Below are 21,669 nucleotides of genomic sequence, written 5' to 3'. Positions count from 1 at the left end.
TGACTAGAACAATAACAATTTACTATTTTTTAAGCAAAACTGCAGAAGCCAGACCACAAAAATCTTCAAAGAATCTCACGAGAAACTTCTAATAAAATGGTCACCATTCCCCCTCTTTTTGAGAACCGAATTCTGAAATGGGAGCTACTTAAGACTGAAGGGACCTTTCACCCGTGGGATGCTGAGCTGTTGGTGTGCAAAATGGCCAGGTGAGGGCACTCTGACACAGCGGTACAGGAGAACACATCGGCCAAGAAGAAACCAGAAGTGAAAAAAAAAAACAAAAGGCTTGCAACACCATCTCAGCAGTTACTCTATTGACTACACTGAAAATTAGCCACTCTATCTTGTTAAAAATACATTTAATTTTTAAGGAGAAAGACCCTTCTTAGAAGTAATGCAAGCCTAGGGGGAATCAAAACAAAAAAAAACACCCAGAACTTATTTAGACAAGTCCTGAATGACATCAGTAACATCAAAAGCTTAAAAGACCAATTCTAAATCCTAAAAATAATGTACAGGCCTCTTTTACCACACATAAGCACTGCTATGTTTTCAGAAGGTGGCCAGACCTGTCTTTCACAAACTAAGAATAAAGTCCCTCAGTCCTACAGACCATTAGGGGACTGGAACATTCCTGACAGTTCTGGAAAACAACTTAATTTAAGGTTTAACTGTGAAAAGCAAATATAAATGAGATACCCAGCATTTTAATTCTAGTGTGTGCTTCAAGACCCTAAGTTTCTTCCCACACTTCAAAAATGGTCTCACAGAATAGAGAAAAGGCCTCTCTTAATTTTATATTACTGTTCAGAAAAAAGGTTTGCCTTCACACTTGTATGTTAAGAGATACCCTCATTCAGAATGGACAATAAAACTAGGTATTCTGATTTACAGGAAGAGTTTTTAAATGTACATGACTAAGATTTTTTCATTTTGTGCAGAAAGTCAGATTTAGGCTTCAAATAATTTCCTTTGGAAATTATATCCTTAGGAAGCATATTAGTTATAAAAAAATCAAGGTTAATAATCACATGTTCAATAATTAAAATATTAATTAGAGTCTTCAAGCATAGAAGAAAAAGTCAATTTGATTCTTAAAAAAAATCACTGGTAGCAATAGAATTCATCTATACTTCTTGATCTATTGGGTCAGTTCACCCAACTTATGACACTTTACTTGACAAGTTTTTACTCACAGCTAGGGAAATCTCTGGATCTTCATCAAATGAATCACCGTCACTATCTTCATCCTGGTAAATAGTAAGCTGATAAACCTGGTTAAACGAAAAAAAAAAATTGTAACTGTTTTCTGGCATTCAGTTAAAAACTCAAAATATTTTTAACCTTACAGATTTTCAGATAGGGAGCAACTGAAGAGTCTCCAGTGATGGGTCACTAAGATTATTAAACAGATTAGAGGAGCTCCAGAGGAGCCTGGAAAAGGCTCAGGGCAAGTGGTGTCTTATCAATGTGTATAAAAACTTGGAAGGAGGGTACTAAGAAGAGGGAGACAGGCTCTTTTCAGTGGTGGCCAGTGACAGGAACAGAGGCAACTGGCACACATTAAAACACAGGAGGTTCCCTCTGAATGTCAGCAGACTCTTTTTACTTGTGGGCGACCAAGCACTGGCACAGTTGCCCTGAGCATCTATGAAAGACTCCATCCTTGGAGATATTCAAAAGACATCTGGACATGGACCTGGATTCAGCTCTGCCTGAGCCAGGGCTGATGGATAAGATGACCTTCAGAGGCCCCTTCTGACCTCAGTCATTCTGCAATTCTCAAAACTACTGCTGGGAGCAGGAGCACACTCCAATTCTTTCTTTCTCCAAATTACTGTCTTATTTCAGGGTGCAGCTCTGCAGCACTACACTACAAGTCAGTGTACATCAGTGCAGTCAGTCCCATTTAGCCTCTCAGGTACCATAATCACGTATGTCCCTGGTGAATTCTGCCTCTGGTACTTACCCAATCTTGCCATGAGCTGATTAACCCCTCTAAAGTAACAGAAAACTAACCCAGAAAAAAAAACCCTAATACATTTTCACCTCATTCCTGACATCCCATACATCTAGATCTCTTGAAAATTATGGTAATCGCAATTTTACTGACTTCTTGCCTACTAATGAAAATTTCTAAAACTGTGGCTCAGCATCAATATGAAACACCTGTAATCAAAAGGGGCAAATGACTTGGAAGTATCCCTTACTAGGTAAGTTTTCATTCAATATCAAGTAATGTCAAAGCTCAACTCTTACTTCCATAACTAAAAATACATAAATACTCAAAGTATGCATGCTGCCTTTGACTCCAACAGCTGGTGAGTGAACTTTCCTACACAGCCTGTTTCAGAGTCTGCAGAAAGCCTCAGCACCATCTCAGTTACTTCCTGCTGGATGTATAACGGTGACCCAACTGCACTGACGTGCAGCTTGATTTAATGAACAAGTGGGTGCAAATTGTGACACAGCACATGCAGAGTTCTTGTTGGAATGTCAACATGAAGTATTCCTGTAACTTTTCTTTTCCCTCTCACCAACCCCCCAAGGTCAAAAAAAAACCCCAAGCAAAATAAATACGTACCTCATCATCTTCATCTGTGAGCTCCTGTCCTTCTTCATTATGGCTGTAATCTTCTGAATAAATAGACTCAACTTCAAACTCTACACTGAACTGGTCTGAAACAGAACTGTGGTCAAACCAATCAGAGTTTTCGCTTAATGAACTAGCATCAAGATCCTGAAAGAAAAGAGAAAGTACACATTCAACCTCACTAGTCCATATACATAACTGTTACTATTAAAACAGCTCTTAAAATAAAAATGTGCTACTCAGTTTAATTAGCTATGGAAGAAATAAGTGCAGTGATTGTTAAGACAGTACATCTTCTATGAGATAAAGAAATTATAGGTAGGCAAAAATAAAGCTAGATCTGAAGGCCTTTTGTTGGCTCTGTAATAAGAGGCTGCAGTCAGCCTATAGCCCAGCTTGCAGACTGCAGTTACTATTTCACATAGGCTCTCCTAAAAAGTGAAAGAACAGATACAAGACGATGTTGTCTTTTGGTTGCAAGTCATTAAATTCTCTATTCTCACCAACTCTGTTAATCTTTAATTTGAGACTGTGACTAAACAGCTATAAAATAGGAAGACTGAAGACACGGTATTAGTTCTGTCAATTCAGAATACAGTATGTGACCAGGAATATTGTTAGTTTAGCTCTTCACGACTTAATCTCACCCCAGGTAACTTGCCTGGGTGTTTGTTGTGAAAACAACAGTATGAAACAGGAGAGGCTTGAAAAATTAATACGGTGTATCATCAGCACACATACTACTGAGTACAGTTACCCAGGCTGTACCAGAACTACCAGTTAATTCTGAATTATGGAACGTCTATGACTGCTTTTCTTCTCTTAGCACTGCATTCTAAGAAACACTTTAAAACACAAAATATATCTGACAGCTTTTTCAACACTGTGCCAAGCAGTAAGGATCTTGGTTTTAAAGAATATTCAAAGTTTATATTTAAAAACACTTCCCTTCAGCTTTGTCAGCAGACCTATGAAAAACCTCACCCACCATCTTTTCTTTCATCCTCTTTTCCTTCCTCACACAACACTGAAGGCATTGCCGCTTTTAATTAAGATCATGATGTTTTCAGATGCATATTTGCACTTGTGGCATCTGCAGAACTTGTACCACAAAGATATTTTATATTTATATTTTGACTTACGGGAATGGAAAGAGAATCTGTTGAGTCACTGCTATTGCTTCTTTCACGGCACAGCCCACTGACTACACACCATGAGAGACTTTCATCAAACGTCAACGAAATGCTGTCTGACTTGTGTCGCTTTCTTCTGTCACTATGCAGATCATCCAAAGAATTTTCTTCTGGGCATATTCAAGAATTTGTATTACTCCAAAAACATCTATGCAATGTTCAGTTCTGAATATTCTTAACAGATGTTTAAAATATAATTTACTTACAAAGAAATCTAATAAAATAATTCAGTATTATTTTTTGAGGGAAAAAGTAAAGGCACCAAAATTTATTCAGAAAGACACAATAACACTGATAAACAGGTAAAGTTAATACTCCTGAAGCCAGTATTTCAGGGGCTGGCTTTCCCCACTTGTCCCATCAGTACAGCTTGTGAATAGCAGTATCCACATGCAGGCAATAAAATGATCGCAAATTTGGAAGAATTTTTACTCCACACATGACACATACCCCTCCTAATTTTAAGAAATAGATCTTAATTGTCCTTGCTCCATCTACAGTCAGTAGACAGAAAGGCACTTTCACAGAGCTTCTGAGTCCATCCCAGAATTTGTAGGGAGACAGAGCAACTAGCTCCCAGGTCACATGCATACAGAATTCCTCGTGCTAAGCAAGGTAAAGTTCAGGTTCAAGTTTCAGACACCTGAACAAATTTCATGAATAGTTCCACTATATGTAATTGTATTTACTCAACAAGATTTTTGCAACAAACTGTTATAACTTTCAACTCACACTAGCAAAAACATCTTCAAGACATACTATATAAACACTGAACTCTGAGAGCACTGCTGTGCCTATTGAGTATGCTCGGTTTGAAGGCAAAAAGACAATGCTTCTTAAATACATCACATTTTGAAACAACCACCAGAAGCAGCATAAGAAGTAGGGGTGCAGCATTTTAGGGAAAGGTAAGTCAAAATTCAGCTCCACTGACTTTTAGAGTGTTTGGTAATAAACAATTTTATTAAAAAAGGTGTTGTAAAGTCAGTATATAAGTGCAGTGGAGTGAACCCCCCCTCCACGATGCCTGAAAACTTGGTTTAACAGACCTCAGTATGAGCCTGTTGCCCCGCCACAGGTGCCTTTTGCACCCACCCTCTATTGCCCAGCCTCTCCCTTGCCTTGCAAAACACACTGTGACAATCCACGAGTCTTCAAGTCTTGAATCTTTCATTGTAAAAGAAAAGAGAACAAAACACTTGTACATACTTTGAGAGTTCTCTCACTTTCCCTTGGTGCTTCTTGGCTCAGCCCCTCTCTTTTCTTTTTTCCGCCCTGAGAGCCCCACCAAATTTGGAGCCCCCAGGCCCAAGGGTTGCTCCTGTCCATCGTTGTCCTCATTTAGTTGTCATGGCTCCATGCCGTACTGATACTGTATCACCACAAGGTTTCTATACACTATAAAAGGGGCTCCAAAGGAGCCGCTACTATCCCAATTTAACAAGAATAGTTGTTTAAAAGGAAGATTTCCTATAAATTAGAAAAAAAGTGTATATAAAAACACTATATTAAAAGAAGTTTTAAAGTTGTAACAAACTAATAAAGGGATGCAAAGACAACAGTTAATAACCAAACCTACAATAAGTAAGCACAACACAGCACCTCACGTGCTCTGGGTCATGCCTAAATATTACAGGTTGTGCTGTTTAACTGAGACTTTCCATCCTTTCACTAGTTTAGTTACAACATTAAAACGTTCTTTTAATTTAGTGCAAACCGCTCAGCAACGCAGCACAGTTTTTGGACTGACATAACAGTGGCCTACAAGGAACACAAAAAATATTATTCAAAAGTTGAGGAACTGAAAAACGTTCCTGAGCAACTGAAGATGTTCTATGCAGCGACAGAAGGTTATCACTGCCCAGATAATTACAACCACCAAGTCATGAGGTAAGACAAGTAAGTGATGGAACAAACTAATGTAAGAAATTCCACAGAGTAGTATTTAAGTAGAACTGTAGAGAACACTTCCATTGAGAAACTTATTCAGGTTTATGCTGACCAGCTTGTTATTGCTAATTATAAAAAGAAATATTTCATATTTTGAAAATGTATTTGCCAGTGATTACTGAATAACCACAGCAAAGACAAAAAGGAGGCAAATAGGATACTCATGTCATCAGATGTTTTATTAAGTGCTTAATGAACAATCAGGTTCATCACCTAAACACATCCAAAATCACTGTAACATGACACTGGAGCAATGCAAGGAATCACGTTTTTCTTTTCAGGTTGAACATTTTGTTTCAGATAAGCAGAGAACTTTTACCCCTAAGTGGACATGCTACTGAAAGCTCTGCATCATAAATCTGCACATACCAGATTCACTGTGTGTCCTCCTCCTAGAAGATGTAGTTGGTCGGGAAGTCACGTTTGATGAAGTCTGTTTCTCTTCTAACTCTTGCATAGACTCCTGATTAACAGAAATACTGAGTGAGCCTGAGCATGAATGTAAAGTAAAGGGCTAAAATCAACTAATTACATCTAAACCATTGACACTATCATGTAAAACTAAACAGAATTTACAACTCAGAACATTTATTAAAATAAAATTAAAGTATCACCTTAAGAACATTTTCTTCTTTGAGCTGAGATCTGGCATCATCCTCAGGTGTGCCACCAAGCGTAGAGTCTGAAACCAAACCAAGCCAAAACCCATAATACAACATAGCAGAAAACTTTAATTTCAGGCTTAAAAAGTAAATCCTAAATAGAACTTAAAATCCAGACATTTTGGAACAGTTGAAAAAACCCACACTGCTCCTTTGCTTTTCAGGTGTGTGCAGCACCTTCCCTGTAACGTTACTGAAATGGGAACGTGGGGAGAAAGAAGGAGAAATGTCAATCACAAAGCAGCTCAGAATTTCATTATAAATGGCTTCAAATGAAGGCTGTGCAGGCCCCCTGATTCTGCAGATATGAAAGAATACAGGCAGGAAATGCAATACACTTCTTCCTCTAAAAGTGCTTTCTACTAGCTATCATTTTATGGGAATACTGAATTAAGAAGATAATTAATAGAAGAAAAAATAGTTGCTGTTGATGGTATATGCTTACTACCAGGCAGACCCTGAATTAATAAAGACTCTTTAAAAAAAAAAAATTGAGAGATAAATTTTAGTTTGCAAGCATAACAATAGGGATAATAAAGAGAGCATGTTTCCCATCTTCAGCAGCTGAACTTGCCTTTAGAAAGAACCAGAAACAAAGGGTGTCTTAATACAGATTTAGAAGCCAATTTACAAAATGGCTTCCATTGTTTGACTTCTGTTTCACACCCTGTATGAGGCAAAAATTACAGCTATATTGAGCATTTTTATACTGCAGGACAGATGACTGTATATAACAATTCTCCACTCAAGGAGTGGCTATGCACAGTTACCACAAAACTACTCTTTTAAAGGATATAGACCTTTTAACAAGACTCAGCGTAGCTGAGAATGACCAGTTCTAAATACATTCCACATTCAATTTTGAAAATTAAAACACAACTTTAACAGAAAAGAAAATGAACAGCATTTGCCCTGACTTTATTGTTAATAGACACAAGTTCGAGAAGCTAGTTTTTTGAATTAAAACTTTTTATGTTGTTGAGGGCTCTAGTAGTAACAAATACAAGCAAATGACCAAGTTTTTAATTTAGTACTCTTTTAGCTCATCTCTGATTGTGTTTGTTCTGGTTCTAGTCAACAAAATTACCCAAATGCTGCTCAGAATATTTTTCTCCTCCAGGAGAAACAGTGTTTGCTTTGATTTACTATTTATGATTGCTGTGGACAGCAGCTGGTAAAGCCAAATAGCTAATAATGGAGAGATCGCTGTTATCTGATAACTACCTGCAAGATGTATTATATAAGTTATATTTTCCCTACTGCTGTTTCTTAAAACCAAACAGCCTCCTAAACTAGCTTACCTTGTTGATTGACTGCCATCAGATTTCTGGAAATCATCGAATATAGTCTCCTTAAATGGGAATAAAGAAAAAACCATTGCAAGTTAGCTACATGGAATCATAGAAGAGAGCTTACCATCTTCAAAGATGCAAAGAGTTTCAAAAGGCCATACGCATTGTGTTCTTCATTATTTCCCAACCAGATTCTCAGAAAAGAATCCCATTACCTGTGTTCTTTTACTGAAAAGCTTGTTACTCCAAATAAATCCCCCAGGAGATCATTTGCACAGTGTACAATATGCTGCTGTTTTTCATCATATAATTGTTTAGACATAATATATTGTCCAAGATAGAATATTACCTGCAAAATAAATGAAATACACAGACATTAAATACCAAGTTTGTTGTTTCAAGATTAAGAGAGCAAGCACATTAAATACATTGAAATCTGCTCTTCAAATTCTGAATGCCTAGGACTCCCTCTGAGCTGATAGATTTCCATCTATTGTTCCCCAAGAATGCCACAATTCTAATCACAAGAAATTTTTGTTCACATTTTTGAGAAACTAGCTAAATAACTAGTACAGTAGAATAAACACAAAATCACGTCTTCAATAATTACTAGATAAGCTATGAACTACACTGCCCCCCAATCACCCAGAACAAAACAATATATCTGTACTCACTGTAGTCTACTTTTAGTGATTAAAAGTTCTTACCTCCTTCATAGTAAAAGTGTCCTTTTCTGCACCAGCTAACTTTAACAACTTCAGCAATAGTGGCTTTGGTTTAACCTATGTGGGGAAGCAGAAAAACAATTTGCACCAATTATTTATCAAAACTCCTTAACTTAGACAGCTTACGTTCCTCCTTCTGTATTAATTTGATATGCAAACACACAACTATATTAAAACAAATCCACATTCAAATTTTTTCACTTTGCAAAGTTAAAACTTAAAAAGCAAATAACGTGAACAAAATCATACTAAACTTTTCACACACCTTAGCTCAAACATACATCCTAGCTCAAAGTTGTCTTTGGCTGTCTCCTAGTTTCAGCTGGGGTAGTTAATTTTCCTCCTAGTAGCTGGTACAGTGCTGTGTTTTTTGATTTAGAAGAATAACGTTGACTACACACTGATGTTTCTGTTGCTGCTAAGTAACTAGATTAAACCAGGGATCTTTCGGTGTCCCACGCTCTACCAGTGAGAAGGTGCACAAGAAACTGTGTGGGAGCATGGCCAGGAGAGCTGACCTGAACTTGCCAAAGGGATATCCTATACCACAAAACGTCATGGGGGGAGCCACCCAGGGGAGACCGACTGATGCTTGGGGACTGGCTGGGCATCAGTCAGCAGGTGATGAGCAATTGTATTGTGCTTCACTTGATTTTCTTGGATTTTACTACTCTCCCTTCTCTTTATTATTAATATACTTTATTTCACTTATTAAACTGTATCTCAACACACAGGCTTTACCATTTCTTCTGATTCTCTTCCCCATCCCACCACAGAGGGGTAGGGAGCAAAGAGCTCCCTGCTGCTCAGTTGCTGGTTGCGGTTAAACCTCAACATGTTGGTTAAGTAGAGATTCCTTAATTTGAGCTACCGGATTTGTTTATTAGTTCCAAGTACAGGGCTGCGTCCTGGGGAATTCAGCTTCACTTCTTTAACCATTCCAATGACTCCCAGAGGGAAAGAGAAAGGCAAAGCATCTTCATGACTGTCAGGTCCAGAGAGCAAGTCATAAAGCAAAACACTGGTCCAGCTCTTTCTGTCTCTTTCTGTGACAGTTTCTGGGGTTTTGGTTTACATTTGCCAATTGGGCTGCTTTACCTCTGAAGACTTTTCTTAGCTGGGACAAGCACACCCTGTCCTTCCCATCATACTTGACTCACTCCTACCTCCGCAATGGCCTCCCACCCACCCACTGTGCCAGCAATTTTATCTGCAGCCAGGCTGTGACAATTTCTGAGGTAAAGGACAGGAAAGTTAAACAACAAAAAAATCACTTCCCCATATATACAACTCTTTTTTTTTCTTCTGGCCAGAGCAGTGTCCTGATCCCGCTCACTGCACTGTTCCACACAGCTGTGCCAGCACAGTTGCAGCAGATGAGAACCAGCTGCAGGGGCTGCCGTAACTTCAAACTAAGTGCCTGTGGAGCCACTGATGGTTCCCAGTGCAGTATATTGCAGGGTCGCCTCTTTACCAACGGCATAACCGTTCTAGGAACAGGCTAGTATTTAGCTATCCTGATATAGTCCATAAAATAAAATATACAAAAATAAATACTGAATGTAAAAAAAAAGAAAATACAGGGAAGTGTGACCAAAATATCACAAGTCAAGGAATAAATGCTTAAGGGAAGGGCGGGGAGGGGAACTTCCCTGCATTTCATTTTAAAGATCTGCTAAAGCCAACGTTAAGTGTTAGTGCTTTAACAAGAGATTAGATGCAAGAATTACACATAGTAAAAACAATAACCAAGCTTATGGACAACATTAGATGTCTATTCACCTCTTCCTAAGGGCTGAATTATTTAGAATATAAAGAACATATTACAGTTTCATAGAGGAAGCAAACAATAACTTATTAAAGCACTACTGACAGCTAAGCATAGGAAGACAGTTTCAGATCTCTGAATCCACGATCAAGCCCACTTTTACTCCCCAGCCCTCTTCCTGACTCCTCCAAGTATAAATTCTTTCGCCTCCCAGATCTGACAGCGTACAGTAGCATCACAGTATGATGACTTAAAAAAAAAGAAACAAACAAAAGAAGGCTTTTCTGCTATTTCACTTTTTTGAAGTTCTACTCCAAGTCTACCCTTTAAAGCTTTACCCTTCTACACACAGCAGCCCCGTCCAAACATCATTGCACATGTGCTGTTTTTAACTTGTCTTTCAGGTATAACAGGCTTCCATTGTCAGGAAAACTTATGCACAAACCAGGGCAGCAGAACTGCCACTGTACCATGGAAACCATGGCTATGCAAAGCCATAAAAACAAACGAAGACTCTTCTTACAACTTGCTTATGAGTAGACGAGAAAGCAGAAAACCTTAAGATTATTTCACAAACAGTATGCTTTGCACAATGGAGATCTTCCACAACTCTTCAGTTATATCTATTAACAATTCCCATCATGAAATACTTACCACGATCAAATCCGTTAAGATTCTTTTCATTAAAAGAAAGCAAAAACCACCGTAGATTCCAGGAAACAGAGTCTAGACCTAAACCATCACCCTCAACTCTCAACCATGAATAACATTTGCTTCACAATTACAGGATCAAAGAGACATAACCGGATTTCCTGGTTTTTCTACAACCATCGCTCGCTGCAAAAAGTGGTCTTTCTAAATTAGCTGCTAAAACTCTGCAAAAAGCATGAAAAAAAAGCGCTTCCAACAGAGCTACTGACCAGCGCCTCTTGCTCCGAGCCGGTGACAGCGGAGGCATCCGTAAGGGAGGACATCTTGGTATTGCACATTTGCCTGCAATTGAGGGGAGAACCAGCTCAGAACGTGGCACGCAGCGACACAGCCCGGGCTGGCGGCAGCCGCCACGCCGGCGGGACCCACTCACCTCGGTGTCCCGTACAGCCCACGCGCCGTGGGCTCCAGCGGCGCTGTCTGGCCCGAGTCGGGCTGGGCCGGGCCTTATATAGCTCTGCCAGCAGGAGGCAAGTCAGGGCTTAGCTCCCGCGCCGGCCCGGCCCGGCCCGACATGCCTGAGCATGACCCGGAGCGCCGCCGCCGAGTCACCGCGGGGGGCGAACGGGCGGGACGGGCCCCGCGCTGACTCACCGCGGCCTCCGAGCGCGGCGGAGGCCGGCGAGGCGGAGGGACAGCGGCGCGGGGGAACAGCGCCGGCCCCGTCCCGCCCGCCCGGCCGGCCCGGCGCCCCCCGCTGCAGCCCCTCCCCCCCAGCGCCGAGGCCGCACGAGCGACAAGCGAGAGCCCCCGGCCCACTCACTCCCTACCCCGGCCCCCGAGCGAGCCGCGATCGATCCCCACGCACCGGCAGCCGCGCCCGCTCCGCAGCCCGGCCCGCAGCGGGCGGAGCGCCGGCAGCCCGCGGGGCCCGGCCCGCAGCCTCTACCGCGGCCCCGCCGCGCCCTGCGCGCCCCCAGCCGCCATGTTGGCCTCGCGGCCCGCGGGTGCCCCGGCGCCCCCTGGCGGGCGGTGCCGCGCTCGGGCCTGGCGGAGACGGAGCCGCGGGAGCCGCGCAGGGAGGGCGGGGGTGCCGCGAACGCTCCTCGAGAATTCGGGGACACGGCAGCGCAAGTGTTGGTTGCCTGGCCGATAGGGAACCACGCCTCTGTATACTGTTTTGATTTGCAGTGGTCGTTTGTGTCTTCTTTTAAGCTGTTTTGTCACTGATATTTAAGAGATGGAACGAGGAGAAAACTTTTACATCCAAAGAGAATTGGATGCTGTTGTCCTACATTCTTGTCATCTCTCATTCTATAAGTTTCTGTATCTTTTAAATGTAGGGTATTTGGAAGTATGTCATTTTCATAGGGACTTAGTAGTTGCTACACTTCGAACAGAACTAGTTAGTTTTTAGTCTGACTGCCTTTTCTAATTCTCAGGTTTTTTTCTTTGCCCATAGTGAAATTTTGAAGTTATTTTTGAAGAGTGAAAAGATTTGTTAGAGAATGTAAGAGCTGTAGACAGGGTTTAAAGGTACACTAAAGCAGAGGGAGTGTAATGCTAATTTTCCATGACAACTAACTTGTCCAAACAAGCAGTGGATAACTGCCTGGACTTGTCTGCTGGCCAAATACAGATTCTCAGCAACCATGGCACCTTGTAAAAATTCCAGCAACGGTTTAAATCTAGATATTTGTGTGATGATGGATTTCAAGATGACTTTGTTATCCCTCTAGAGCATAAAGCTCAAGGTCTAGTGAGGGACATCTGAGGAGCTGCCAGAATTTTGCAAAGCATGCTCACCTCCTGTTAGTATGGGGATTTCAAGGCAAACAGAAATCTATTTCAAGTGGAATGTCCTTCATCGGGCAAAGTCAGATACCTTCTCCTTTCCACCCAGCACCCCAGTTTCTGAGATCCTTAGCTAGCTAACTTCATCGGGAGGAGAAAATTCTGTTGACACAAAAATACAAGAAGATGGAATCAAATGGCTACATTCAGTTGATGTAATACTGAACAGCTGGATTACCAATGCTCAATCTTGTCCTTATGTGGCTATTTAATGAGATGTTCTCATTAAATAATATCATAAGGACATGATAATGTCCTTAAGGGTAAGTTGATTTTAAAGTTGTTGAATTTACTCACCGGTTTTGTTTCCTTCAAGGATAAGAAAATCCAGCAGTTTCTGTCTAGAATTTTTATCAGTCTTCAAGGACAATATTCTCCCTTTTCTCCAACAGACTAATCTCAGGTAAGGGGAGGCTGCAGGTAGGTAAAACATGATGTCTGTGCTTGCTTAGGAAGACAGGGGGATATTTTCTGACACGCAGTGCTGCAACACTTCTGATTGTCACTCAGAAAGCACATGCTATGTCATCAACACACTATTATTTTATGTTGCTTGATAATTCAGGACAAGTATAATTAAAAAGCTTTTACTTGAAGGGTGAGTAATAAGCTTGTATAATTATGAGAGCTGACTTCCCCAATATTTCAAGTTGTAAAAAGCAAAGGAGAAATCACTACAGCAAGACCCCACCTGTGTATTTTACTTAAAATGCCACAGAAAAATCTCTGGAGCAGATGTAGCCCAGCTGCCTTAACTGGAGATACTCACTTTACATTGTGGTTAACTAATGTGACACTCTTTTTAATATAAATTCAGATTCTAACTGTAGACATTTTGCTGTTAAATGCTTGCAAGCCAAATTACTTTTGGAGATGGATCTGTCTACCTATAGGGTCATATGCCAGAGGAAAGACAGGTCTCTGTGCTGCAGGGGTGCCCAACTCAAGTGAGTGGAGGGACTGTTAAATATTCCATTTCAGATTTTTGTTCCTCACTGTAATTCCTTTTTTTTTTTCCTCCAACATGTCCTACTTACCCTTTCCTGGCAGATGTCTCTTAAGCATCCAGCACATACGCAAAATGGTCCTTGCCAGAGGCTGATCAGAGGCATACATGGCCAGGGTTTGTCAGGTCTCATCTCCAAGCGGTTTGCTGCTCCTTGGCTATCAGATAGGTTAATCTCATGTGTTGCCTATGAACTGCTCACACACACACACACACACACACACACACACAAATAAAATTAAAAAAAGCCTCTGGGCCTTACACTGTGTTGATGTATCCTTTCTGAAGCCTTAGACACAACATCTATTACTATGACATAAAGCTGTGATCAGGCACGTGCCACAGATTGTCAGGCACCTCAACGTGAAAGGACAGAGGAACAAGGATGCTGAAACGCAGCTGGGGCACGTGTGGCTTAATGGGACTTTCTGTCAGGCCTGTCTACTGCAGCTGTGACCCCACATGCCACACAGTGAGTCAGTACAATTCTGTACAAATACAGGAGGAAGAATTTTGTTGTTTGCTTTCTGCTTTGTTGTGTAAGAAAAAGCACATTGATAAGAAATCCTCAGACAGTAATCACAAATTCAGTGCGGGGAACTTAAAAGCTAATACCTATCCCAATGGAGAGGTCTGTCAGTACCAGAAACTTCTTACTATAAATGCCACCCAAATTCTACTAAATGAAAAGGGAATGCAGCCTTCCTGGGTGCAGATTTGAAGAGAGAGTAATGACAGGCAGGAATCAAGAGTAAGGCTCATAGCAGCAGTGGGAACCCAAAGACCACATGCGATGCTATTGCAGCTGTTTAACAGGGAACACCAAGCTCTACTTTGCTGTTCAACTTGTGTTTTTCTCATGTGCAGGAGCCGTGTATTTGAGCTGCCCAGGGCTGTACCGCCCTTCCCAACAACCCCAGCTACTCTGCAGACTGGGGGGCACAGCACATGTTTTGCAGCTTTACCTGTGTGCACACCCTGGGCTCAACTGCCTGCAGTATTTCATCACAGAATCACAGAATATTCTGAGTTGGGAGGGACTCAAGAGGATCATCAATTTCCAACTCCTGTCGCTGCACAGAACAGCCCCAAAAATCACACCGTGTACCATGTGGGAGCTTTGGATATGAGATCAGCAGTTTCCTACATTTCCATACCTTCAGAGCAATCTTTTATTTTGAAAAATGTAAAACTATTTCAGGTGAACTGGAAAAGAGGGTTTGAAACAAAATGTTTTTCTAGCAGCTGTTCATGAGCTCTTTCTTATCCCCTTCCCACAGGCACTCAGTTCAGGTGTGTCTACTCTTGGGCATACTAACTACAGCTGCTTCAAAACCACCTGGAGCCGGAACAATCCCACATCAGAAGACAGCAGCTCTTCTGCCTTTGTTTCGTTGCCATACTTATTTCTTCACCCATCTGGGAGACACTGGTAGTCTGTCTGCCCAAATCTGATTCTTATTTAGTAGCAGCTCAGTCAGCCACAAGCACAATTAAACAAAACAATAGCCTTCTGAAGGGAGGCCAACAAGCAAGAACATATACCAATTATTTTGAACTTCTGCTCATTGTCTAAAACAGAATGAAAAGTTTGAGTGTTTTTTTTCCCTTCTAGTTTTCTGTTTAGTCCTCACTTTTAAAGAAGCTTGTGGAATGATTCTGAAGAACTGAAAAGGAAAAATCTCAGGAGAAGACTTCTAACTCTCAAACAGTTTTTGTTAGGCATATCACTGAATGAAGTACACTTTTCTTGTTAAGCAGGGGTGAAATATATGACAAGATTGTGACCATTTCCTGCTTTACTCAACTGTAGCTGTGAAAATTAAATAATTCAGTGATATCTCCTTCCCTAGAAGTACTTGACTGCGTGTAATTAGATCAGAAAAAGACTCCGTATAACCATGCTCATCTGCCTTATTTACTCAGACTAGGATGACGCCAGTTCAGTTTAGAATCGTTCTTTTAATCCAGTGCTCATTTGTCATACAAATGTGCTGTTCAGTCCAGCACAAAACACATTTCTGTTTAAGGGAGCGGCCCAGAGGGGTGTGTGTGGTGTGCACAGGCTAATAGGACTCATGTGAAAGACTGAGGTATCTTTCAGTTTGAAACTGAAATGTATTCAGGGACAACCTAAATCTAGGAGAAGCTGAGAGCAAACATAGCATGCAATTCAAATCCAGTCTGTTTGGGGTGCCATGTATGGACAGAACTGCAGCTGATGATGAGGTCAGGCCTGAGGTACTATTCAAGTCAGGCTGCAGTCTGGGTTAGACCAAGGGAAGACAAAAAATTATTTTAACTGTCTGGCTGTTACTTGAACTGTTTGTTTCTAACAACAAAACCCAGAAAGGCATTTTAGTGCACAAGCAGCTTCTTAATTCAGTTGCATTCTATGTACCTGATCATGTATCTCCCAGAATTGTCCCAGTCTTGGTAGCCCATTTGCCCACATCTCCCCCAAATGCTTCCATAGTTGCTTTCTAGCTGCCTGTTATACAAGGAATATAGGCCTTAGTTTGGATCACAAAGTCTCTACAACACCCTCCCTTGCAGACCTTCTTGTTGTCTGCTCCACAGGGTAAAGTTTGGTTGGTGCAGCCTTGGTGACAGGTGTATGATTTTACTTGACATAGAATGAATTATCCATTCCTGAGAAAAGCCTCAACACTCTCCTTTTCCTAATACAATTGATTTTACTCATGAATTACAAAGTCACCTTTCTGCTTTCTCTCTCTGTTTGAGAGCATAGCTTTGTCAGTAAAACTTTTAGCATACAACTGGCAGAACATGCAGTTAGACAACAATGCTAGTAGCTAGACAAATAGTTTGGAACATTAGAGGCATTACTAGTGTCTGGGTTACCCTGGACTTGAAACCATCAAGAATTATTTGAGTGGTTTCCCTCCAAGAGCTCATTGCCATCACAAACAGGGTAAGTTATCAAACTTAGGTGTATATTCTGAAGCCCACTTGGGAAGTGTGTTTGCTGAGAAGAGTTTCCTTGAGATTAAATCTCTCCCCAAATCAGGTGTGGATCCATATACTTCCTGAAATAAACTCATATACCTTGCTAAGTCATCCTGCTAAAGACCCCCATTGTCTTTTCTTTTATCCATATACCCTCCCTCGATTCAGGTGGATCTTAATCAAATGTCTTCTCAGCACCCAACAATTGACATGCAACTACTTGTTGCCAAGCAAGAGAAGTTTTTTGCAGTGCCCAGTTGCCTGCCTGTGAATTAATGCTTGTTTAAACACAATCATGAAACGTCATGTAAGTAAGGAACACAATCGAGACACTAAAACAGAAACAGTTCTCTCTGTGGAGTGAGTGAATATTAACATTGGAACAACATACAGGAGGGATGTTGGTGGAGAACTGGGTATTCTTGGGAGGAGTTTGCAGTTCTGCTGCAACAGAAGTGATGGTTAATCTGCTTGTGCCAAGCTGGGTGCTAAGGCCCTGGAACATGACAGCACAGAAACCAAGGGAAAATGTCATGTTTTCCCTCTAAATCAAGGAAAAAGCTCTCACACGTTTTCCATTCTCACATCTGCAGTAAGAAACACTGAAAGTGGAATTTTAGCATCCTGCAGTTCAGGTGCCAGACACTGGTTAGGATGACCAGCACTGTCTTGAGCTTCTTTTTTATATTCAGCTTCTTTTTTATAATCACCTCTGAATTTCTCCTCTTTGTCCCCTACAGTGTTTTTTTCCCAGTACTTGCATATTCCTTGTTTCCTTCTCTCTTCCATGTCATTTCTGCTTTTCAGATTTTGTTAATATTTCCACAGTATATTTTATATATATATATACACACACACACACTCTAGACATATAAAAAGTAGTTTCATACAAAGAGCCTGCAAACTATTCTGCAGATACTCTTATGTGTCCTGAGTCTTGGTAGTTACACGTGAAAATGTTTGTAGAATTAGATCAATAAAGAAGCATATAGCAAGAGGGTTTACTCCTTTTTTAACGTGTTCTAATATTCATAAATCTCCCGTTCTGGTTTTCTTTTTCAATTGTAGAGTTTTGGTTCTTCATAGTTTCCACCTAAAAGCGAGCTGTTAGTGGTCTCCAATATGTGGCCTGAGGAGGATTCTGATTGAGACAGCTGAACTAGAGAGACTTGAACAAGTATCAGGTAGTTCTTGTCCAAGTCCATGGCTTGGTTTTGTGACCAGAATTTTTTTTTTTTTTTTTTTACTAAATATGAAACAGGAACATTAAGGGAAATCCCCCACCTCAGCTGCCCTACAAATTGAAACCTCTTTCTAAGTACTGGAGGGCAATACAGATCAGGATAACAACCACAGTCTTTAACAGGAAAGCAGTATTTGAAGAGAGGGACAGGAAGTATTAAGCCAAATGCTATATGAATTTTTGAAGGCTGTGTATGCTACTTAGATTGTTTTTCTGCCCCCTGTCCTCAGTCCATTAGCTGATCTGACAGACATCGCTGCAGTTTCAGAGCCTCGGGACTCAGACCCTGCTGGCCTCGGCAGGAAGTTTGTCAGGGGAGGTTCGCTGGTGGTTGCGCCATCTGGTGCAGAAAAGGGGTTTTTCCATCTACAGCACACAAAGAAAGGCTTTTGGAATTAATGCATAAAACTTGCATAAAACCCACTGATGCCACCGGAAGAGCAGGACACAAACTAAGCTCTGGCTGCAGATGACAAACCCATGCAAAATACTGTTCTATGTTTTGTTTGGTTCCATAGAAGTATTAATAGCTCAGTAGTCTCTTGCCTCCAGAAAAAGCAAGTGCATGGACTTTCTGGTATTCCTTGATTCAGCTGGTTTTGCAGGATCCATCTTAGCATCTTAGCTTAGATCACCCCTGTTGTTTAAAAAGAATTTTTTAGTTGTGGTAGCTTTGAGTCCGTGCATCTCTCGTGGCAATTTCTTCTGCATTTGTGTACCTGGAGAGATATGCAGGCACTGGGCTTTGACTTCTGACCCACCTTATTTATCTTAACAACATGTTGTTCAGGCATGAGCCAAAGCCAGAGGGAACACAGCATGGCGGAACACCTTGAAAGAAACACACAATGCAGTGCTACTCACAAGGGAAAAATCCCAAATCCACTGTTGTGGGACTGTAAGATATTGCTGCATTATGACTTGGCTGTCAGGAGACAGGCTGCAGTTCCCTCACACAAGCAAAACAAGCCTCACACAAACATACCCTGATATGCACTGCAGTGAGACACTTGAGAGTACAGATCTCCTGACTTTACATGACAAAATACAGTCAAAAAGATTCTCAAAATCACTTGTTGCCCCCCATATTTACTGAAGAGAGTCTGCTAGAATACAGACCATCCTTTTTGGCAGACAATTGCCAATCCTGATCTTCAACTCATTCAATGCAGGAGATGCCACTACATTAAATTAATCAATTTCCTCTTTCTTAGCAGATAGAATATAGGTAGAGTTGGGATATAGGTAAGACTTGGGCCTGTCTTACCCTCTTCCTGATCCTTAATCAGCCACATTACGTGAACTGCTCAAAGAAACCTACCAGCTGTGGGGCTTACTCAGCTGCACAGCCACACTAAAATGGTTGTGTTTAATGGCAAGATAATGAAGACTCAGCATGCATTTTTTTGATTGTTGGCGTGTCACTTCAGAGAGATCCCATCCACCTCTTCAATCCTCTTGCTACCTGTTCTGATATACTAGCACAGATAATTGTGCATCTACGGTATAAAGTGGATAAAGTAATCTGGCACACCTGAGAAATAAGGAATTTTTTTTCCCTGAGGTAGTCCAGAGTAGCTGCACAGCAGCTGACCCAGGACATCGCTGAAATGGCAGCAGAGAGGTAGGCAGGGAAAATGTGGGATCTGCTTCAGCTAGCTTAGGCAGCAGCATTACTGAAGGTGAAGTTTATATTTGGTTGATTTCAGAGCACACCACTGCAAGAGAGGTATTTAATTCTCCTCCTTGTCTCCTCACTGATGGCTACAAGCTGATGGTGAGACAGACCTTTTTTGGAAGAAGTGTGGTGCTGGATTGCCTCAGCCACCTTGCAGGGTTTGGTGATGCAGCTGAGCTCATCAAATATCTCATGCAAAGAATGTACTGAGCCCATCTAATGCCCTGTTGAAACAATGGCCTTGCCAGGAGCTGTGCATTCCCAACCAAGTATTTCTTTGAACTGGCTTTGGCCCCTTTGACCACAGATTTAGCTGATTCAACAGCAGGATATTTACTTGTATTTGCTGCTAACTTGCTTATCCTGAACACGTGAGACATAACAAAAAAGCAGAAGGAACACACAGCTGGAAGCAGAGAAGTGGAGATGTCAATGGGGAAATAACTCCTGAAGGCAGGGACCCATTCAGTGCTCTTTTCCTTATCGTCTAACCACACCTTGAATGTTACCTCTGGTATCAGTCACCTGGGTTGATAAGCCCCTGCAGTATCTCCTGTGATAGAACTAGGTCCAAATTCCCAGAAGTATCCCTCAGGTGTTACTTAGGGAGAAGTAAAGAGTGCACTTCAGCACTGATAGCTTGTTTAATTGGCCCAACCTAGCTTTTCCTGTGTTGCAAAGGAGCTGAAAGGTTTGCAAGAGTTGTGTTGATTGTACCAATAAAGACACTTCTGATAGTAATTTGCAGGCCGTTGTGTTTTTATTACTCTGTACTTCAAGCTGAACACATTCTCTTCGTGAAAGCTGGTTTGGAAATGTACATCTTGAAATCTGTAGAAAGCATGTCTCAGCTGTGTATTTTGCATTCCACTTGTGCAGATATCAAGCAGCTCTAGCAAGCTGCTCCAGCTCTCAACATCACTCCCTTCTGCTGTTGATAGGACTTCCTTAGCAAAAGTTACTGCCTTTGCAACACAAGTTGAAGGTATCACCAAAAAAAAAAACAAACAAAAAAACCCAAAACAAAACAAAAACAAACAAACAAAAAAAAACAAGCAAAAAACCCAAACAAACAAACAAAAAAACAACCCACATTTCAGTTCTCAGTATGGCATATTAAACTGTTACTCCAAGGATTGTATCCAAGGGACACCACAGCATGGGCGTGCATTCCTCTCTGCTGACAGAGACAGGAAAGGACAACTGTCTCTGGAAAAGCAGAAGCCTGAAATAGCTGGGGAGCAGTACCGTCATTCATCACTACCAACGTGTGCACACAGACTAAGAGTGTTTTAGGTCCATGCAGCCATACAATTATTTTATGCAAGACCAAAATGATGACTGCAGTGAACTAAGGAAACTTTATAGTTTTATCTGTGTTTTATGTATGCATATCAACTCTCCATTTTTACTAGGTTTTGGTTCCAGTTTTCAATGCTAGCAATGCATCTCCAGAGTCCAGCATCTCTGGTTTCTTCTATTAAAATCCCATCCTGCCAAGCCACTTTTGCAGCAAAACCTTTGCAGAAATTTGATTCATTTCAATCATTCCCAGCCTGCAAATGTGAAATCCCGTTAGACAATAAGGACATCACATCACAATTTCCTTAGACATCTTTGCATGCACTAATATACATCCATTTTTAAAAGGAAACTCCAAAGAGAGGGGGACTTGCTTATCTTAAAACACTGAGAATACTCAACTACAAGATATTTAAATCCTGGTTTGCCTAGGAACAACTAACTGAATAGAAAATTACCCAGCCTTTAAAAATCATATCCCAATTATCTGTGTGACACCCAGTGAATTACTAGAGGCTATCAAATGAGTAAAGCCTCTTCACAGAAGCAAAACCACCTGATGTAGCAGAGACTGGTTCAGGTAGATAGAGCACACTGAAAAATAGGACCAAGATATAATACACTTTCCAAAGATCCTTCCTTTATCCAGAGAACAAGGGAAATAGCTGCTAGTCCACCGGAGTCTGCAGAGGCAGGAAACAAGCCGCTGCAGCTCAGAGCAAGCCAGGCTCCCAGAGAGTTCAAGACCACTTACTGGCACACACATGTGTTGTGGTGTA

General features: G+C 41.2%; 1 protein-coding gene across 5 annotated transcripts in view; it reads right to left on the bottom strand.

The window, feature by feature from the left end:
* The window catches only part of MDM2 (MDM2 proto-oncogene), a 14,809-nt gene extending 3,018 nt beyond the window's left edge, over positions 1 to 11,791 (bottom strand). Inside the window, exons 1-10 of one of the 5 annotated variants that reach the window (XM_027893299.1) lie at positions 11,706 to 11,791; positions 11,107 to 11,179; positions 8,401 to 8,475; positions 7,909 to 8,042; positions 7,703 to 7,752; positions 6,354 to 6,421; positions 6,109 to 6,202; positions 3,739 to 3,899; positions 2,588 to 2,743; positions 1,200 to 1,277 (exon numbers count right to left, since the gene is read on the bottom strand). In XM_027893299.1, coding sequence (XP_027749100.1) covers positions 1,200 to 1,277; positions 2,588 to 2,743; positions 3,739 to 3,899; positions 6,109 to 6,202; positions 6,354 to 6,421; positions 7,703 to 7,752; positions 7,909 to 8,042; positions 8,401 to 8,475; positions 11,107 to 11,175 — 885 coding nt within the window. In that variant the 5' untranslated portion in view covers positions 11,176 to 11,179; positions 11,706 to 11,791. Of the gene's footprint in view, positions 1 to 1,199; positions 1,278 to 2,587; positions 2,744 to 3,738; positions 3,900 to 6,108; positions 6,203 to 6,353; positions 6,422 to 7,702; positions 7,753 to 7,908; positions 8,043 to 8,400; positions 8,476 to 10,840; positions 11,024 to 11,106; positions 11,186 to 11,270; positions 11,486 to 11,705 lie in introns of those variants that run through there. The other 4 variants (XM_027893300.1, XM_027893301.1, XM_027893298.1 and 1 more) reach the window with 4 other exon arrangements.
* Positions 11,792 to 21,669: the final 9,878 nt, after the last annotated feature.

Source organism: Empidonax traillii, unplaced genomic scaffold, assembly GCF_003031625.1.
Source record: "Empidonax traillii isolate 1590-97213 ecotype Southwest subspecies unplaced genomic scaffold, ASM303162v1 scaffold385:size1130455, whole genome shotgun sequence".
NCBI lineage: Eukaryota > Metazoa > Chordata > Aves > Passeriformes > Tyrannidae > Empidonax > Empidonax traillii.
The sequence above is the reverse complement of the archived record's forward strand: the minus strand, read 5'-3'. Positions and strand labels throughout refer to the sequence as shown.